General features: G+C 32.1%; 1 protein-coding gene across 1 annotated transcript; it reads left to right on the top strand.

The window, feature by feature from the left end:
• Positions 1 to 697: 697 nt before the first annotated feature.
• On the top strand, positions 698 to 5,236 carry LOC107870981 (ABC transporter G family member 1). The gene is made up of 9 exons (XM_016717717.2): positions 698 to 1,651; positions 2,346 to 2,425; positions 2,524 to 2,988; positions 3,169 to 3,255; positions 3,346 to 3,471; positions 3,572 to 3,766; positions 4,065 to 4,151; positions 4,258 to 4,516; positions 4,647 to 5,236. The coding sequence occupies exons 1-9, from the start codon at positions 1,090 to 1,092 to the stop codon at positions 5,045 to 5,047; spliced, it is 2,262 nt and encodes a 753-aa protein (XP_016573203.1). The 5' UTR covers positions 698 to 1,089; the 3' UTR covers positions 5,048 to 5,236.
• Positions 5,237 to 17,866: the final 12,630 nt, after the last annotated feature.

Raw genomic sequence — 17,866 nt, 5'->3', positions numbered from 1 at the left:
GAAAAGCATTAAAAACTATTGGGAGAAAATCTTTCCTAAACAAAAATCTTAAACAACTACCTTGTGGATATTATTGTGTTATGGTATGAGAAGCGAGTTTTTTATTTATAGAGTTCTAAAACTTTTCCTTCAAGAAAGAGATTAGCCAAATATGGAAAAGAATTATATTTTCTCTTTAGGAAAAAATACAAGTAATTATGGTTACTTTTATTTTTCTTCCAAGAAAAAGTAAAAACTTAATTTGATAAGAAATCAGAGCAAAAATCCTAACACATGGACCACACATCTCGTCGGATATATACAACACAATCCTAACACATGGACCACACATCTCGTCGGATATATACAACACAATGCAAAACTTCTTTTATTGTCTAGCATATATTCCTTCATTTAATTCAGATGGATTGAACAATCCATGTGATTGTTGACAACTGACAATTATATATTCTTGGCTTAAACATAATTTTTTTTAAAAAAAATATAAAATTTTGATGGATATTATCGTTGATGATATGGGATTTTCGAAGGAAGTTCGAAAATTTCCATTTTAAGTAGTAAAATAATTTATTCATATTCATTATATTACCTTTTCTTGAAAATAAAATTTATAAATTTAAAATTCCAGACCTACTTCTGCTTCTTAGTAATGCTATTAGTTATAAACTTACAGCTACAAAAAGGAGCAAACTAATTAAAAACATAAATTCATCGAGAAGATGGAAAAACCAAAGTGAAGATGCCAATAGCAATTCTGTTTTCACACAATTGAGAAGTCTTTGATCAACCTTGTTACTAGAGAGGAAATGGTAAACGAAGGCTAAACTTTAGTCCAAAATGAATATATTTCTTTGTACATATTCGTTTGTTCCTTAGCTAAATTCCTTGCCTTGTTGGAAGTCAATCTAGTCTATTTTATTAGTCAATATTTTATCACAACTCCAAATTTCCCAATACCTTCCTCATTGCCGCTATAAATACGAACCCTTTTTCCATTCTTTTCCATGCACATCGTCTCTCTTTTTCTTCTTTCCTATATCGAATTCCAGCAACTAGCTCAAAATCACACACGAATTAACCGAGTGACAAATGGAGTTACAACCTAATGTTCCGAGATGGACACCTAGTCCAAATATATCACCACATAGACGTCATGAATCCGAGACAAATGAAAGTGTTAGCTCGGAAGAAGACATTTCTTTTAGCAACATTAACCATCAAACCAAAAATTTCCCATTTAGTAGTCCTAGTAGTCCAACACCAAATATTGGTTCAATTGAAGCACCATCTCTAAGGGTAGATTCTGAAATTAAAAGATCCTTAGAAATGGAAAATTATGAACCACCACCACAAATTAGTGTTCATCCTATGATTAATACTAGTAATACTACTAATACCAATTATGCATATGATGATAATGTTGATGATCATGTGGCATTGAGTGGAAGGTTGTTTAATACTAATAAAGGTGGTGGTGGTGGTGAAGGAATTTATTTAACATGGAAGGACTTGTGGGTGACTGTGCCTGATAAAAAAAATGGGAGGAGAGCTATATTGCAAGGGCTAACGGGTTATGTTCAACCTGGTGAAGTTTTGGCCATTATGGGTCCTTCTGGTTGTGGCAAATCCACTCTTCTTGATGCTCTAGCAGGTATTCTTTTTTCTGTTTAATTATCTAGTATTTGAAATTTACTGCATCGATTAATCAATTTTTTTATCGAATAAACTTAATATAAGGGGGTAAGATACTCTCCTGTCGAATAATATTTTATTCTTAAAACGTGAAATCATATTCTAATTAGAGGTAAAGAAACTAAACTATCGCGATCTAGCTAGCCGGTAAAACATTTTAAGAGAATATGATCGAATAGTGATGATGAATTTCACTTTTTATTTCGTTTGTTGTTTAAAAGTGTTTAAAAGTGCAACGGGTCCAAAAATTCGGCATTCTGCTTAATGTTATTTTATTGTCTTGTATGAATGGTTTATGAACTACCACACACGCTAGTACAAGGATGGTGAAGGGTTCACATCTTCCATTAATTGTTGTTTGGTGTACACCAGAATGTTTGCCCAATTGAAAGACTTTTTTTTTTTCCATTGAATACTTGGTCCTAGTTTGAGGTTCTGATTCATTTAAATTTATATTGTGGTCCAACATTTTCTATCAAAATTTCTTATATTATTTCCTCAAATCCAAAATTCTTATTAAAATAGAAAGATTATATCTATGAAAGAGATCCTATCAGTGGAAGTTTTTTTAAAAAAATCATATAAACAGAGGGAAAAACAAGAATTGAAGCTTAATTTTGAAAAATAATCTGATGGACATAATACTATTACAGGGAGATTGGACTCGAACACAAGACAAACAGGAGAAATCCTCATCAATGGTCGTAGGCAGTCACTTGCTTTTGGCACTTCGGTACGCTAACTAACGTCTCTATTTTTTTTTTTCTCTAGTTTAACTTCTATACACCATCATTTCTTAACGTGACTGATTTTTTATTTTCTTTTTCAAAGGCATACGTGACACAAGATGACACGTTGATGACAACACTGACAGTGCGAGAAGCAATTTACTATTCAGCCCAACTCCAACTACCCGATTCGATGTCAAGATCCGAGAAGAGAGAAAGGGCTGAAGCAACCATAAGAGAAATGGGTTTACAAGATGCAATGAACACAAGAATTGGTGGATGGAGTGTTAAAGGGCTAAGTGGGGGACAAAAAAGAAGAGTTAGTATTTGTATTGAAATACTAAAAAGGCCAAAACTCCTATTTCTTGATGAGCCAACAAGTGGGCTTGATAGTGCTGCCTCTTATCATGTTATGAATAGAATAGTTCAATTGGCTAAACAAGATGGAAGGACTGTTGTGGCTTCTATTCATCAGCCAAGTAGTGAAGTGTTTGAACTTTTCCATAATCTTTGCCTTTTGTCTTCTGGAAGGACTGTCTACTTTGGCTCCATTTCTGCTGCAAATGAGGTACATATCACATTCTGACTTCTAAAATGTATACCTAATTAATCGACAAATACATATTGTTCTATATATTAATGTATAATATAGTACATATTTTATACCTACGCCTAGTGTAGATATTTTTATTTATTTCACTAGTAAAGTAATTGTTTTTTCCTGACCTGCCAAATGTGTAACTTGCAGTATTTTGCTTTGAACGGATTCCCATGTCCAACAATGAGGAATCCATCTGATCACTACCTAAGGACAATCAACAAGGACTTTGATATTGTAAGTATTATTGATTTATATCTTCTTCTTCGTTTAGAGATAATTAATTACTCATGAGGACTTAATTGGCTATTTATCCTAATTAATTAGGATATCGAAAAAGGAGTTACGGGAAAAACCACTGCCACAGAAGCAATCAACATTCTTGTTAAGTCATACAAGACCTCACAAGGTTGTCAACAAGTTCAACGCAGAGTTATGGAAATTTCCCAACAGGTAATTAATTTGTATAATATTAGTCATGTTGTTTTAGAATCATAATTATGGTGCATATAATACTAACTGATAATTTTATGAACATTTACTTTGTATATAGAGTGGAGGAGAAGAGGCAAAGAAAGGAAAGCAAGCAAGTTTCATTACTCAGTGTATGGTTCTCACAAGGAGGTCCTTCGTGAACATGTATCGTGACCTTGGCTATTACTGGCTTCGTTTTGCAATTTATATTGCTTTGTGCTTGTGTGTTGGCACTATTTTTCATGATATTGGTCACGACTTTGGCTCAATTCAGGTAAATATTCTATTCGTCAATATATATAAGTTAAAATCCAAAAAGTTCTAATTTATTACCACTACAAAATTTAAAAAGGAATTAGCTATGATTTATCACTAAGGTGTTGCTAATTAACCATTAGTTAACATAATTTTTTGATAGTCTATAGTTAATTCATCGTTAAATAAGATTAGCGATAAATTTCTGTTGATCACTCCAGAAGTTGTCTTTCGCCCCAATTCCTTTAGTTTTAATGTGTAAGATGCGAGTTGATTCGTCTAACAACTTTCTTGCTTCCAACTGTTATGTTTTGCAGGCTAGAGGATCAATGCTGATGTTTGTTGCTGCCTTCTTAACATTTATGGCCATTGGTGGATTCCCTTCTTTTGTTGAAGACATGAAAGTATATGCACTTACTAATTATCTCTATATAACAATTTATCCATTTATATAACATAAAATCTTTTACAATAATACTTATATATATGTCTTCCTCTTTTTTTATCTAGATTTTCACTCGAGAAAGATTAAATGGGCACTACGGTGTGGCTGCATATGTGGTGGGAAATACATTTTCTTCGATTCCTTACCTTGTATTAATCTCAGTAGCACCTGGCGCAATGGCTTATTACCTAGTCGGACTACAAAAAGGGTTTGATCACTTTGCCTATTTTGCACTAATGTTATTCGCAACCATGATGTTAGTGGAAAGCCTCATGATGATTGTGGCTAGTATTGTCCCTGACTTTCTCATGGGAATCATAACAGGTAAGAGTGTCAAACAAACGAGTTAACTAAATTTTAACATATTAATTAAAATATGTCAAGTTAATAAATGAACAGATCAATTCTGATGGGTCATATTTTCGCAAGCTAATTTTACCACCTTTGATAACAGGAGCTGGAATTCAAGGTGTCATGATGCTTAATGGAGGTTTCTTCAGATTGCCGGATGATCTTCCTAAGCCATTTTGGAAATACCCAATGTATTACATTGCATTCCACAAATATGCAAATCAAGGATTTTACAAGAATGAGTTCTTGGGATTGACTTTCCCCAACGAGCAAATTGGAGGGCCATCCATAATTAGTGGTGATGAGATATTGAGAAATGTATGGCAAGTTGAAATGGGATATTCAAAATGGGTGGATGTTGCAATAGTATTTGGAATGGTGATACTCTACAGGTTCATGTTTTTGGGAATAATTAAAACTGTGGAGAAAGTTAAGCCTATGATTAGAGCATTTATGGCTCGTTCTTCCAAGAATCCAACTCATGCTGAAGATCCTGACTCTTGATATAAAGTTGTATCGAGAAGTTCAATATTTTCTTGATCGAGAAAATGTTTTTACTCGTGTATTAATTGTATACTTATTTTCTTGATGATGTAAAAGTTTATTATTAGTTGTTGTATTCAAGACCAATGTCTGGTTGGTCCTTTAATTTACCTACTTTTGTGATTATTAAAAGTTGGCTTTTTCCCCTAATTGTATGGTGGATTGATAATATACATATAAAATTTTATAAAACCTTGCGCAAAATTTTTTTATCAAACAATTAATTATTGATTAATTAATTTGAAGTTTTTGTCACATCTCAAGGTTGTTAACATGTGATGCAATCAAATGAGAAGCTAAGCTTCGTTTTTAACTTTAGCATACGTGTGATTACCATAACAGACTGATCTACGCGCAACCAACATTTCTGAATATGAATTATGATAGTTATCTTTAGGAAATTCTATGTAATGGGATTGAGAAAGTTAGGTGTCATTTAAGCTTAGGTGTCATTTAAGGGATCGTTTCGTAGAATGTATTAAAAATATAATACATGTATTATGGTTTGTGTATTAATAGTACCATATTTGGTATTTTTTTTAAACTATGCATAACTAATACTTGTATTAATTATGCACACTTTTGTGTATTAAAGTGTGTATTGCTAATACACATCATTTTCCATGTATTAATAATACAAAGCTTTTAACACATGTAGTAACCTATTAAATGACATTATTACCCCTTAAAATTATTCTCCCGTGTTCTTTTCCCACTATATTACAACAGTTTGGATCCAAATATTGGCAAATGAGACAACAATTGCGATAAAGACCATGACGGTAGGTTGACCCATTTATTTCTACTACAACAATTATAGTTTTTCTTCTTTTTTGTCCATTTTTCTACATCTTCATTGCATGTTTGGTACACTTCTCTTGGTTCTCTCTAGTAGTTCATGGGATAAAGGAAATTTTTTTTTTTGCAAGATTGTAGATTGGTTTTGTGTGTGCAGAGGAGTTTTATGCTGAGTTCTTGGATTTGTCTTCGAGATTGAGTAGTTGTTCTGCTCATTGAATTTTGGTGCCTTTTTCTTGGTTTGCTCTTGTTATTTTCATTGCCGAAATTTTTGAATTCAGAGAAGAGATGGAAAGTGAATTTTCCATTTCTCCAGTGTAACTGCTGCTCTTGCACGGTTGAAAATACAATGTACAAGGAAAAATTCAAGGAAGGACTAAGGGTAATTTGGTAAACAAACATATTTTTATAAAAATTATATAAATATATATTATCTTTAACACATCAAATCAAACGTTGCGTAAAAAATAATGTATGTATAACTAATACCAGCATTATTAATACTTGCATTAATAATGCAAGCATTACTAATACACCTTATTCAACATTAATCTTATACATTGTACCAAACGATCCCTAAATAGTTCAAGCAGTTTAATAAGGTGAGTAAAGGAAAGTGTCATGCCAAAAGCAATCACATGTATTGTTTTACTAGATAAAAGAGTTCGTGCTAGCACGGATTTAATATATATTATTTTATTTGTCTCAATTTACATGACAGATAGAATTTGGATTGTCAATCATCATTTTTATATAATTTTTAGATATTTTAAGTTATTAATTATTTTAATTTATTAGTATATATTTTGAAATTTTTAAATAATATATGTTACTTTCTTTGTACCAATTTATGTTGCATTAATACAATTTCGCGAGTCAACTAAATTATTTATATATTTTGTAAATATTTTAAATTATTAATTATTGTGATGTATAGTACTTCTACTTTTTATTCCGTCACAATTTATTTTGCACTGATAAAATTTTGAGAGTGAAATAATTTTTTATTTTAGATATTTTAACATGTTAATTATTGTGATTTATAATACTTTTTTTCGTAATTATCAAATAATGTATTTATTCCCACTGTCTCAATTTATGTGGTTTCGATAAAATTTCGACAGTCAACTAAATTTTCTATATATCTTTTAAATATTTTAAGTTGTTAATTATTATGATTTGCAATACTTTTCTTTTATCCCAATTTATGTGACAATGATAACATTTTGAGAGTCAACAAAGTCTTTATGTCTTTTAAATATTTGAAATTATTAATTATTGTGATTTATAGTACTTTTTACATAATTTTTGTATATATAACAGATTTAAAAAATAAGACAAACAAACTAAAGCGAAAAAAATATAAAAGAAAATATTCAAGAAGACAGCTGAAGCAAGTATGTTGACCTGCTGCCTGCTTCAGCAGGTGAAACTCCTCTTATAATATAGTTAAATATTTTTCAAACATATGTTTTATATATATAATTTTTCAAAAAATTTCATGCAGTGTTAAATTTGAAGAAAATTTTTTGGAGAAAAAAATAAAATAATTTTTGGGGGCTCATTTTCAACAATTAATAAAATAAAGTTAGTTGTTTAGATTTTTTTTCTTTAAAGATATTAAATTAAGCTAGAAGATAATTTACAGTGATAGTATACTCACACATGTTTAATGATAATATTTGTGTGCGTCTAAAATATTTTTATTAATTGACAATTGATGCACGTATGGAAGCACAAAAGCAAATAAGTCGCATGAGATTCACGTATGTCATACGAGATACACGTATAATGCATTCAAAAGCTAATTTTATCGAATCCACTTGAATTTTTTTATTAAAATTTAACTTTAGGCCATTAAATTTATTGAGCCAGCCTTCCTAAATGAGGACTTCTAATTAAAAATAAAATAACAACATGCTACTCCATCATGATTTTTAATGATCTCGTCAAGGCTTCATAATCGTAGCATATAGATTATCAAATGTTCAAGTCAACATTTTCTAGGATTACCGCTCTTCCATTTAACAATATTTGTCATATTTCTTTCTTACACGCTTTATAAAAATATAATATTAATTAGAATTTTTTTAAAAAGAACTAATTTTTCCTCATTTATATCTTAAAATATTAAATATTTACACTATTTAGATACTGTTTACAGTCCTAAAAGTAATTACTACTAAACATAAACTAAACAAATAATTTATCTTTAACTTCTACAATAATAAATAATTTGACATAATAAATCATAATAAATAATTAGAGTCAAAGCAAGTACTTGTAATTACCATGTAGCAAAGTTTTTCTTTTTTTATAAATATTTATATCGTCCTTATCATAGTTTGACCAAGAGTACACGCCAACTAAATGAAGTACACTCTGTCATTCATCAGCCAATTCTTAGATTCTTCGTTAATACTATGTACTATTGACGATGTTAGATTTCGGTATGTACATATAATAATCTTTGAATTTAAGTATGGGTACAGATTGTTACTTAAATGGAGCGTGTCATGCATCCCCATTCCGTTGATCCTACACAACTCAGACTGCAGAGTGATCATCGATTAAAGTGGCTATGAAAAAAAAGATACCATTCTACTTGTGTGTCAGGCCTTTCAGGGTAGATATGTCTTGGTCTTTATTTACCTCACACCCGTCACATCAGCATGTAGTAGAATATTTAGATAGTGCGAATTTATATAATGTAGTAAGAGTAGGTAGAATGCAGTACGATCAATATCTTCTTACGGCCATGGTCGAAAGATGGAGGCCAGAGAGTCATTGCTTTCACCTATCTTTCTGTGAGGCGACGATCACTCTTCAGGATGTACAGGTCATGTTCGGTTTGCGCGTTGATGGCCACCCATTTTATCTATCGAATATTTCTAGAAGGGATTGACAATGGGATACTATGCTAGAGGCACTCACAGGATATGTTGGGCCCATTAAGGGCAGGAGTTATGTGACTATGAAGTGTTTAACTGATTTTATTAAAGATGAGTTAGAGATTGAACCAATTGGAGACGATACTCCAGTTGAAAGGGTTGAGAAGATTGTCCGATTTTACATGCTTGTCATTCTTGCGGGTATCTTATTCCCAAACTCGGGCTCCGGTATTAGACTACATTTTCTGGTGTTCCTAGACCCCATTAGTGATGTTGCTACTTATAGTTGGGGCAGTACAGTATTGGCCTACTTATACAGGTCACTATGTAGCGCGTCATATAGAAATACAAAAGTCCTATATGGATTTCTTCAGCTCATCTAGGTAAGCATATGTTATAACAGTGTTTTAATATAATATTTGTATGATTTGTTAACTAATTTTTTTGTCACTTTGAGGTATGGTGTTGGGAGAGGATGTTGCCTCTACAGCCTGAACTATATGAGTCAGAGGATAATGACGTAGCCCTGCCATATGGAAGGAGATGGACAATGGGTGTTGAAAGAAACACCGAGTCACATCACTCTCTCATCCCGATTAGAGATCAGATAGATTACATGACAGAGGAGCAAGTATGTCTTACCAACTCATGTTAAATGTAAGATATTAGTAGTTTAATGTACTAAAAAGACTTTAGTATAATTATCTTATCTATTTTAATTAGTTGTTATGACTCACCCAAGTAGCACCATAAAATAAGTAATAAATTGAACCTTATGATATAAGTGATAGTGATGTTTGTACGCTACCAAGACTAGTTAATTTATATAAGTTTATTTTTAGTTGTTAATTATTGTTATTTATATACTTTTATTGTAAATTTCAGGAATAAAAATAAATTAATGTATTCTTCAAAATCTTTTAATCTTGTATCTTTTATGATTGTTAAATCTTCTGGTAGCATGATACATAAGAAGGATATACTTAAGTAATTATTTTTTGAGGTGGTAGTTAAATCTTATTATTGCGCTTATTAATCCATTTAATTGTCTTTATGTAACATAGTTTTTGTGGACACCGTACGATGCAATATTGCATACACCACCCCTGTGTTTCAAGATTGATGAGCGTGTATGGACTGCACGAGTGCCTTTGCTATTCTTAGAGACAGGTGAGTACCATGTGACTGATCGGGTGATGCGACAGTTTGGTCAGCCTCAGCACATACCCCAGCCCCCGGAGTGGAATCCCATGCACTTTCACGTTGATCTGCGTAATAGGTTAGATCAGTCGGTGATTGATCTATTACATAAGTATAAGTTTCTTTGAAACTCTCGATATGGTTGTAAGGTTGTACTGGTCCATGGTGCTGTACTGAGAGATTATATACAGTGGTTCTTGAATCATAGATGGTTATTGATAGGCAACCCTGCTTTAAAGGTACTTATAAGTTTATAATTTTCTTGTAACAAAACATATTTATATATTGTCGGAGTTGATTTATTTTTGATCAATGTATGAGATAGTAATGTACTACAACTTTATAATCCTATTATCCCTACCTTTATGTACAGGACTATCACGCAGTTAGATTTGTTCATTCAGGTGCTACTGTTGCTGCGTTGACTAGGGGACTTTGCAAGATGTTGAAGGTTTCGTTAGAATAGAAAAGGATCCTACACGTGCTTTGTATGGACATGAAATGAAAAATATGATAACGTAGACACTAGAGGAGGCGCACGATGCCATGCCACCAAATGGTCCATTTTGTGAGGCAGAGCCAATGTATTATAATGTAAATACTCAGGGGCGTGGTGAAGGCCGTGGTAGAGGGCGAGGACGTAGTTGTCCCACAAGATGACCCTGAAATGCCATTGTACATGCTTTGTTTTATGAGCCATCAGCGTCTACTCCTTCCGTTCCATCTGATGTTATTCCGGACATGGTTGGACCCTATAGCATGATACCTATGGAACTACCATCTCGTCCAGCAGACGGTAGACCTAGGCGAGATATGGAGGCAATTCATCTGAGCTATGGATCAGCTATAGGCGATGGTTATATGTCGAATATGCCGGTAAGTAATACAATATTTGCTCTTAATCAAATTGTTATGTATTATTATCATGCCATAATTGAGTATGTTTTGTTGTAGAGCCCATCTACTACACAAAATGTTGGGGAAATATTCGCGCAGCATACTACTTGTGGCGATACAATTATTTGTTTGTTTGGTCATACCAATGAGATGTTTGATGTGTCGACTTCTGGTGGTATCTTGGAGACGTTGCTAGCTTATGCTAGGCTGGCATCGAGTGGCGTTCACGTTGAGATACATCTAAACTTAATTTTATAGTTTAAACTTCACTTTGTATTTGTTTTATAAATATTTTTTATACTTTTATGTTAACTTCAGGTCAATTTTTTTATTAGCTTCATAGTTTGTCTCTTCCTTCCTCCACTCGCCAAGCCAGACAAACAGATCAAACAGGCCAGGGTGATATCCTCCCCACATGGGCCAGACCTCCTATCGACACAGAGGTATAATTATGTTTATTATTTTAATTATTAGTTCATTCTATATTGCCTTATTAAATAATGTAAAGTTGTTTCATTTAACTTTTGTTTAATTTTGATATTAGCTTCAAAATTCATGTCCTATTGCCTTTGCGGACATGCATGATTTGAGAAGCCAGGGTGATATCCTGCGAGCATCGATTGGAGGTCCCTTTAACACGCAGGTTTAATTTACAATTTTTATTATGTTAACTTTTTGTGTGCATTAATATCCACCTACTAATATAGATGATAATGTTATTTTATTTGTGTAGATTGACAGTTCTTCTTCAGTAGTCTCATCTTCGGGCGAAGATGAGTTCATTACGGTAGATAAGCACATTATTGAACCACCCAAGACGAAGTGCCTGTTATGAAGGCCAAAAATAAAACGGAAGGAGATTCTTCCAACTAAGTCAAGGCAGGACGACGATGGATTTTGACCTTTTAATGCTCTACGCAAGCCAAAGGGTTGTGGAATATAGTATTCATCTGTAGGTATTTATCTTTGAATCTTTAGTTTTTTCATATTATTTTACTGGTTTTTCATGTAAGGTAAGGTTGCGTACACCGGGAGTTTTAGTGCTCCAAGCTGCCCCTAATAATAGTGTAGAAAGTATGGATTACTTAATTTAGATATTTAAATAAATCCAATGTATATTTTTATTTATTTATTTGTTTAATTTTGCAATATCCGAAGTAATTATTGCTCATGTTTGATTGTCTCATGTGAAAGTTTAAATTGTTAGAATTGAAACTTAATTTCATAATAAATTTCGATATTTTTTTGTTTTCTTATATGATCGGTTTTATTTGTTCAGGTTCGAGCACAAATTGAAGTTGCGGTCCTGAATTTTATTAAAGCACTAAGTTCAAATTCACCCTCAATTTCCGATCTATCACTAGTTCGAAATTTTACTATTACGCTTTTTTGTTAGTCGAATCAATGTGTTAGTATAACTTGAAAATTTAGCCTAATGAATGCTTGTTATGAAATAAAAAATGGTTGATTAATCCACTGTGTATGAACTTTTATTCGTTTAAAGTGTATTTTTCTGTCGGATTAAGAGAAAATCGAAGAAAGATACCAAACTTGGGAACAAAAGTTAGCAATTTTGAGGAATTTATACAATGAATGTCTATGTTGCCTTAAATTATGAACTAGTTATCAGTATTGGGACGAAATAAGCTTGTACATACACGGATATAGATATTTATTATAGTCGTAGTTGATAATTTATAGTATGTGTGACACAGATCAGTAGAAACTCGAGCAATAGCAGAGTGAGCCGGGGGTTACTTACCGGTGATTCATGGATTTTCTTGTCCCATTCTTTTTGCACGCGATCATTAACAAAAGAAAATAGTGCCAAGTCCTTCATAAGAGGTAAAATAATACAATTTAACCATCAAATTACATATAGTATAAGGTAATAATGCTAATAGAGTTTTTGTGTCAAGTTTGGAAGGTAATGGAAATGTGCTACCAAGTTCTAGTTCAGCAGAAAAGGGTAACTCAGAGAGAGCTATATTACAAGCTGCTCTGTGATTCGCCAGATTATTTCACTTCTCAATTACAGGTTAATAGGACTATCCAAGGTTAATGATGTTTCTGTATAATGATATATCTGTTTGGTCGATTTTTGCTAACGTTCAGACCCCATTTGTTGGATTATACTGAATGTTGTTGTTGTTTTTGGTTGATGGTTTAACAAGGTCTTTATTTACTATCTATGAGGAACAGACTTGGTGGCTTTGCTTCGATGCAACCGTTATAGTCTTGGAAACAGACTCGAAGGCCAATACGCCTCATCGCCAAGTGGATTAAATTTTCCAGAGTAGGCTTTCTGATAGCTACGTTTACTATATTCCTATGCAATATGATCCCATGCTTGGTACCCAATTTAGTCGAAGCCTTTAATGGCATAGGAACATGGAAGGTGATATGATTGCTATTTACCACATTGACATATTCCTTGCGATACATTAACGATGTGCTTATTACCATCTCGGCCACGGTATGTACATGTCAGCACCTCAAATATATTATCACTTTGCTGGTGATAGTTAATGAACGTGTGGCCCTCTAATTTTATACGATTATCCTCAAAATGCTTGAATGGATTTGGCATTCATTTTTGATTTTTTGTTATTAATTGTTTAACATAAGTTGATCTTGTAACAAATCGACCCACAACTTGTTTATAAGTAAGTCTTACCATCGCGGTAACTGGTAGTCCCCTTGCTGACTTTAGGATTCCAATGAAGGACTCAGAGCTATTTGTTGTCATCATTTCCCATCTTCTACCACCGTCTTTATGCACTGTCCATTTGTCAAGATCAAACTTCATTAACCACATATAGGCTTCCATACTAATCTCTTTAATCTCTTTTATTTTTTTCAAAAACTTTTTCTCCTGATGATGTGTTGCAGATGCCCATAGAAGATTGTTTAGAATAGCATTTTAAAATTGTCTTTGAAAATTAGCCTTAAGATGCCTTAAACAGTATCAGTGGTAAGCAAATGGGGCCTGTCAATTAGGTCACTATATAAAGTTAAAAGTATTCCCTGATGCCTATCCAATATCAGTGTTACGCCTCTACAACCCCTGACGACATGTTGGTGCAAATGATCCAAAAATAAGGTCCAAGTCTCTTCACTCTCATTCGCAGCTATAGCAAAGGCCAAAGGAAAAATTAAGCTATTACCGTTTGTTCTAACTGCAATCAACATTTTGATGTCATATTTACCGTACATATGTGTTCCCTCGATTGATATCACGGGGCGACAGTAAAAAAATCCATTAATAAATGGCTTGAAAGTCCAGAACATATAGTTGAATACATTTTCATCAACATTATCATGCTGCTCCAACTTCCATTCAACTACAGTGCCAGCATTGTAGCATTTCAAAGCATGAATATACCTCGGCAACTGATTAAAAGAGCCTTTCCAAGTACCATATATTATTTCAAAGCACGCTTGCATCCAAGATAGGCCTTTCTTCTACTTACCGTTTTATTATATGCTTTAAGGACAGCTGTCTGACAGTCTTTGATGGGAAACCTGACATGTTCAAATAATAGTAATTTTCAAACATAAATACATATTTCTTTATTGAAGTGAAAAATAAGCCAAGGATAAAATAATATCTTGGCGTTTTTTCTATATCAGTGATGAGAACGAAAGCAATCATCTCGACATTCGAGTTGAAGTGACCTTCATGACATGTACCCGTATTACATGTGTGTTCATCATGGTATTTTTCGATAGTCCACATATTAGTCTCTTTGAACTTATATGTAGTGGTCTTAAATCCACACCCTTGATTTGCACGCCTACAATCAATTCGCCATGACGTTTTTGTCGACTTATAGACATGGTACTCTCTCTCCCACTTGTAATGTAAAAGATTAAACGCTCTTTGCACCTCCTTCTTTGACTTGAACAACATGCCTTCTTCAACATAAAAGTTACTATTCATAAAATCTTGTGGTTCACGCCACGTACCTTGTGATGTACAGTTATCACCGTGGGTATCTGTAAACACATCTTGACCATCTAAAGGGTGGTCAAGAAATAGAATTTCACGATGATAAAAATCAGGAATATGCACTGATGGTGACCTGACTACTAATTATACATTTTATGGTGGCAAAGATTCTTCAACGTGAGTAGGACTCATGGACATTGATCTTGCTGAGCGATTGAGAGTCATAAATTCATCATCACTCGACGATGCTACAAATGAAATTTCATCTTCAGATTCATCAGCGTTAGGCAAATAATCACTACCACTCTGTGAGCTTGATCGATAATTTGGCTGATCAACATTGTCGATATTTGCAGGAACATTGGCCTGATCTTGCGTAATATTTTTCCTAAATATGAAAAATAAAATATATAAATATATATGTTTATCATATTAATTAAAACTACTTAAATTAAACTTCACATGGTGAACGTACCGGTAATAGTTAGCTGTGTCAAAACTAGACGACACATGTACATTAAAGGATGTTTCATCATTTTTCATCGATCCAAACTGTGAGGTCTATCCAAAATAATGATCACGTCCATAACTTAGAGCAATATTCAACTCATTCTGTGCTAAGGACCTACAAAGATAAATAATAATAAAACACTAAAAATAATTTGTTATAACTTTTTAGTAAGAATAACACAAATTAATGAATGTTATCAGTCATTTTCGTCAACAGTTCTGTTCAAATCAAAATTATATCCGCTGGTAAGAATATTTTGATATTGACTCATGCAAGGAAAATCACTAGACTAAGTTACGGGGACCTGAGTTACGGGAGCTATCTCTGGGCTTTTACGATTTACTAATTGCGGAAAGACATCATTCGATAAAGGAGAACGACGACAGCTTAACCTAGGCTCCTTCCTAACATATACTTCAAGCACAGTTAGTTTGATTTGATCTATGTAGTCATTCGGAGCTCTCAAAAAGTCACCCAACGAATCGTCTTTGTTGATTAGCCATTCCCCAAAATGTACTTGTCCTTGAGACAAGAATGACGTTGGATATTTTCCAATTATAATCAATTTATAATCGGAACTGTTCAAACCTATCCTTCTATAAAGTGAATGACATAATTTTTTAAATTGAAGATTCAGTAGATACTTGACATTATATTTTGGGGGACAATTATAATGTATGGTGTTTCCATCATAAATAATATCACCATCCCAAAAAAAAGAAACTCTAACTTTTGATTCCAAAGACATTCTTCGTGATTGAAATTAAGAAAGATAAAGAAATGATGAAAAAATATTAAACATGGTGAAACTCAATGTTCAAGCTCATCTTATATAGTGTTTGCATGAGTTTGGGAGCCAAAAAAAAAAAGTATAATATATTACCTAATTATTTACTTCTCTTTTATGATACGTGACATAAAATATTATACATTTTGGACTGACAAATTTAAAAAAAATATCAAAAAAATTTCAACTGTGGCATTTTTAATTATTTAGTCCTTGTGTATGAGTGATCACATCAATACTTATACATTCAACTGACAATTTTAGAAAAGAATGTAATTTTTTACTATGTTTTTGTAAAATGAAATTTTTAATTAATCATTTTTTTATTTATAAAAAATTATTTTTTAATACTATTTATAAAAAAAAGTCAAAAAAATTAGTTAGGTAGTACTTGAATTAACAAAATCAAATAATTTTTTTTTAAAAAAATTTGGATTAAAAACATAATTAATAGTTACAATTTTTGAATTGTAATAACAAAGTTCTAATTTGTAAAAGTTATAACTAATTCATATTATTTAAATCATGTTAGTTGATGGAGTCCTACAATTTAAGAGACAAATGTAAAGCAAGTGTCTCCCATTGTAAAGTTATTGATTTGACTGTTGAAATAAAGTTGCTGATGGGACAATACACTATTTTTTTTGAATTTTTGTGTAAACGTAATAATTTATTACGTTTTACTAAACTGTTTGTAAAATATAATAATTTATGACGATTTACAAAATTTTTGATGGGACAATACACTAATTTTTTTGTTTGGATTTTTGAGTAAAACGTAATATATTATTACGTTTTACTAAATTTGCTTTCTAAAAACAACATTTTCAACGGTAACAAGTTTCAATTATCCCTCTTCTTATTTACTATCTCTCTTCCTCCACTTTCAATTAAAAAAAAAAACTCATTCTATTTCTTCTATTTTTTTCTAACTCCATGAATTATAATAGGAGATTTATTTGTGCATGTGGGTCTCCTCCAATTGAAAGAATTTTATGGTCGGATGACAAATCCGGACGTAGATTTCTCGGTTGTATGCATTATGGTGTATGCAATTTTCATTTTCTATCTTTTTTTTTTAATGTTTCGTGACAAATAAATTTTATAACTGATTTTTTCATGAATTGCAGTCTCTGTTTCGAAGTAGCTGCAACTTTTTTGATTGGTATGATCCGGAATTTTCACGTCAAGCCAATATTGTGATCTTGGGTTTGTTGAAAAAGACCAACAAACAACAAAAAGAGTTGAAAGACAAAAGGATGTTAAAGCTAATTTTGTGCATTAGTTTGATATGTAATGTGATGATGTTCATTTACGTTTTGTCTCGTTGAATTGAAAATTGATGTTGGTGTATGTAATGATGCATTAGTTTGATAAGATGGTGTATTTTGACGGATATAATTATATTTCTTTGGTGATTAAAGCATTATATTTGTTGTACTTCTAATATTTCTTGGCTATTGTTGGCTTCTCTATAAGAAGATGATAACTTCTAATATTTATAGTTATATTAGTTGTAGATTTTTAGCAGCTAAGAATTTCATTTTCGATTTAACCAATAAGTAACTAACATCAAAAGAAACTGAATCTTAATTGCAACAAAAATTCAATCCTACTTGTATATTTATATATATATGGAGGGTGTAGAAAATAATTTCGTATAATCTTATTCATTATCCAATAACCCAATAAAAAATTAAAACCGAATCAATAACTTTTTTATAAAATCATTAAAAAATTGTTA

Source organism: Capsicum annuum, chromosome 5 (genome assembly GCF_002878395.1).
Source record: "Capsicum annuum cultivar UCD-10X-F1 chromosome 5, UCD10Xv1.1, whole genome shotgun sequence".
NCBI classification, from domain to species: Eukaryota; Viridiplantae; Streptophyta; class Magnoliopsida; order Solanales; family Solanaceae; genus Capsicum; species Capsicum annuum.
Note: the sequence above shows the minus strand (reverse complement) of the source record. Positions and strands in the feature narration are given on the sequence as shown.

What these genes read in the sequence shown, in the direction of transcription:
- LOC107870981 (XM_016717717.2), top strand. Translation starts at nt 1,090, where the DNA reads ATGGAGTTACAACCTAATGTTCCGAGATGGACACCTAGTCCAAATATA. An exon ending in TTATGGAAATTTCCCAACAG is followed by an intron (nt 3,472 to 3,571) that starts GTAATTAATTTG and finishes CTTTGTATATAG; the next exon opens with AGTGGAGGAGAAGAGGCAAA. An exon ending in CTTTTGTTGAAGACATGAAA is followed by an intron (nt 4,152 to 4,257) that starts GTATATGCACTT and finishes TTTTTTATCTAG; the next exon opens with ATTTTCACTCGAGAAAGATT.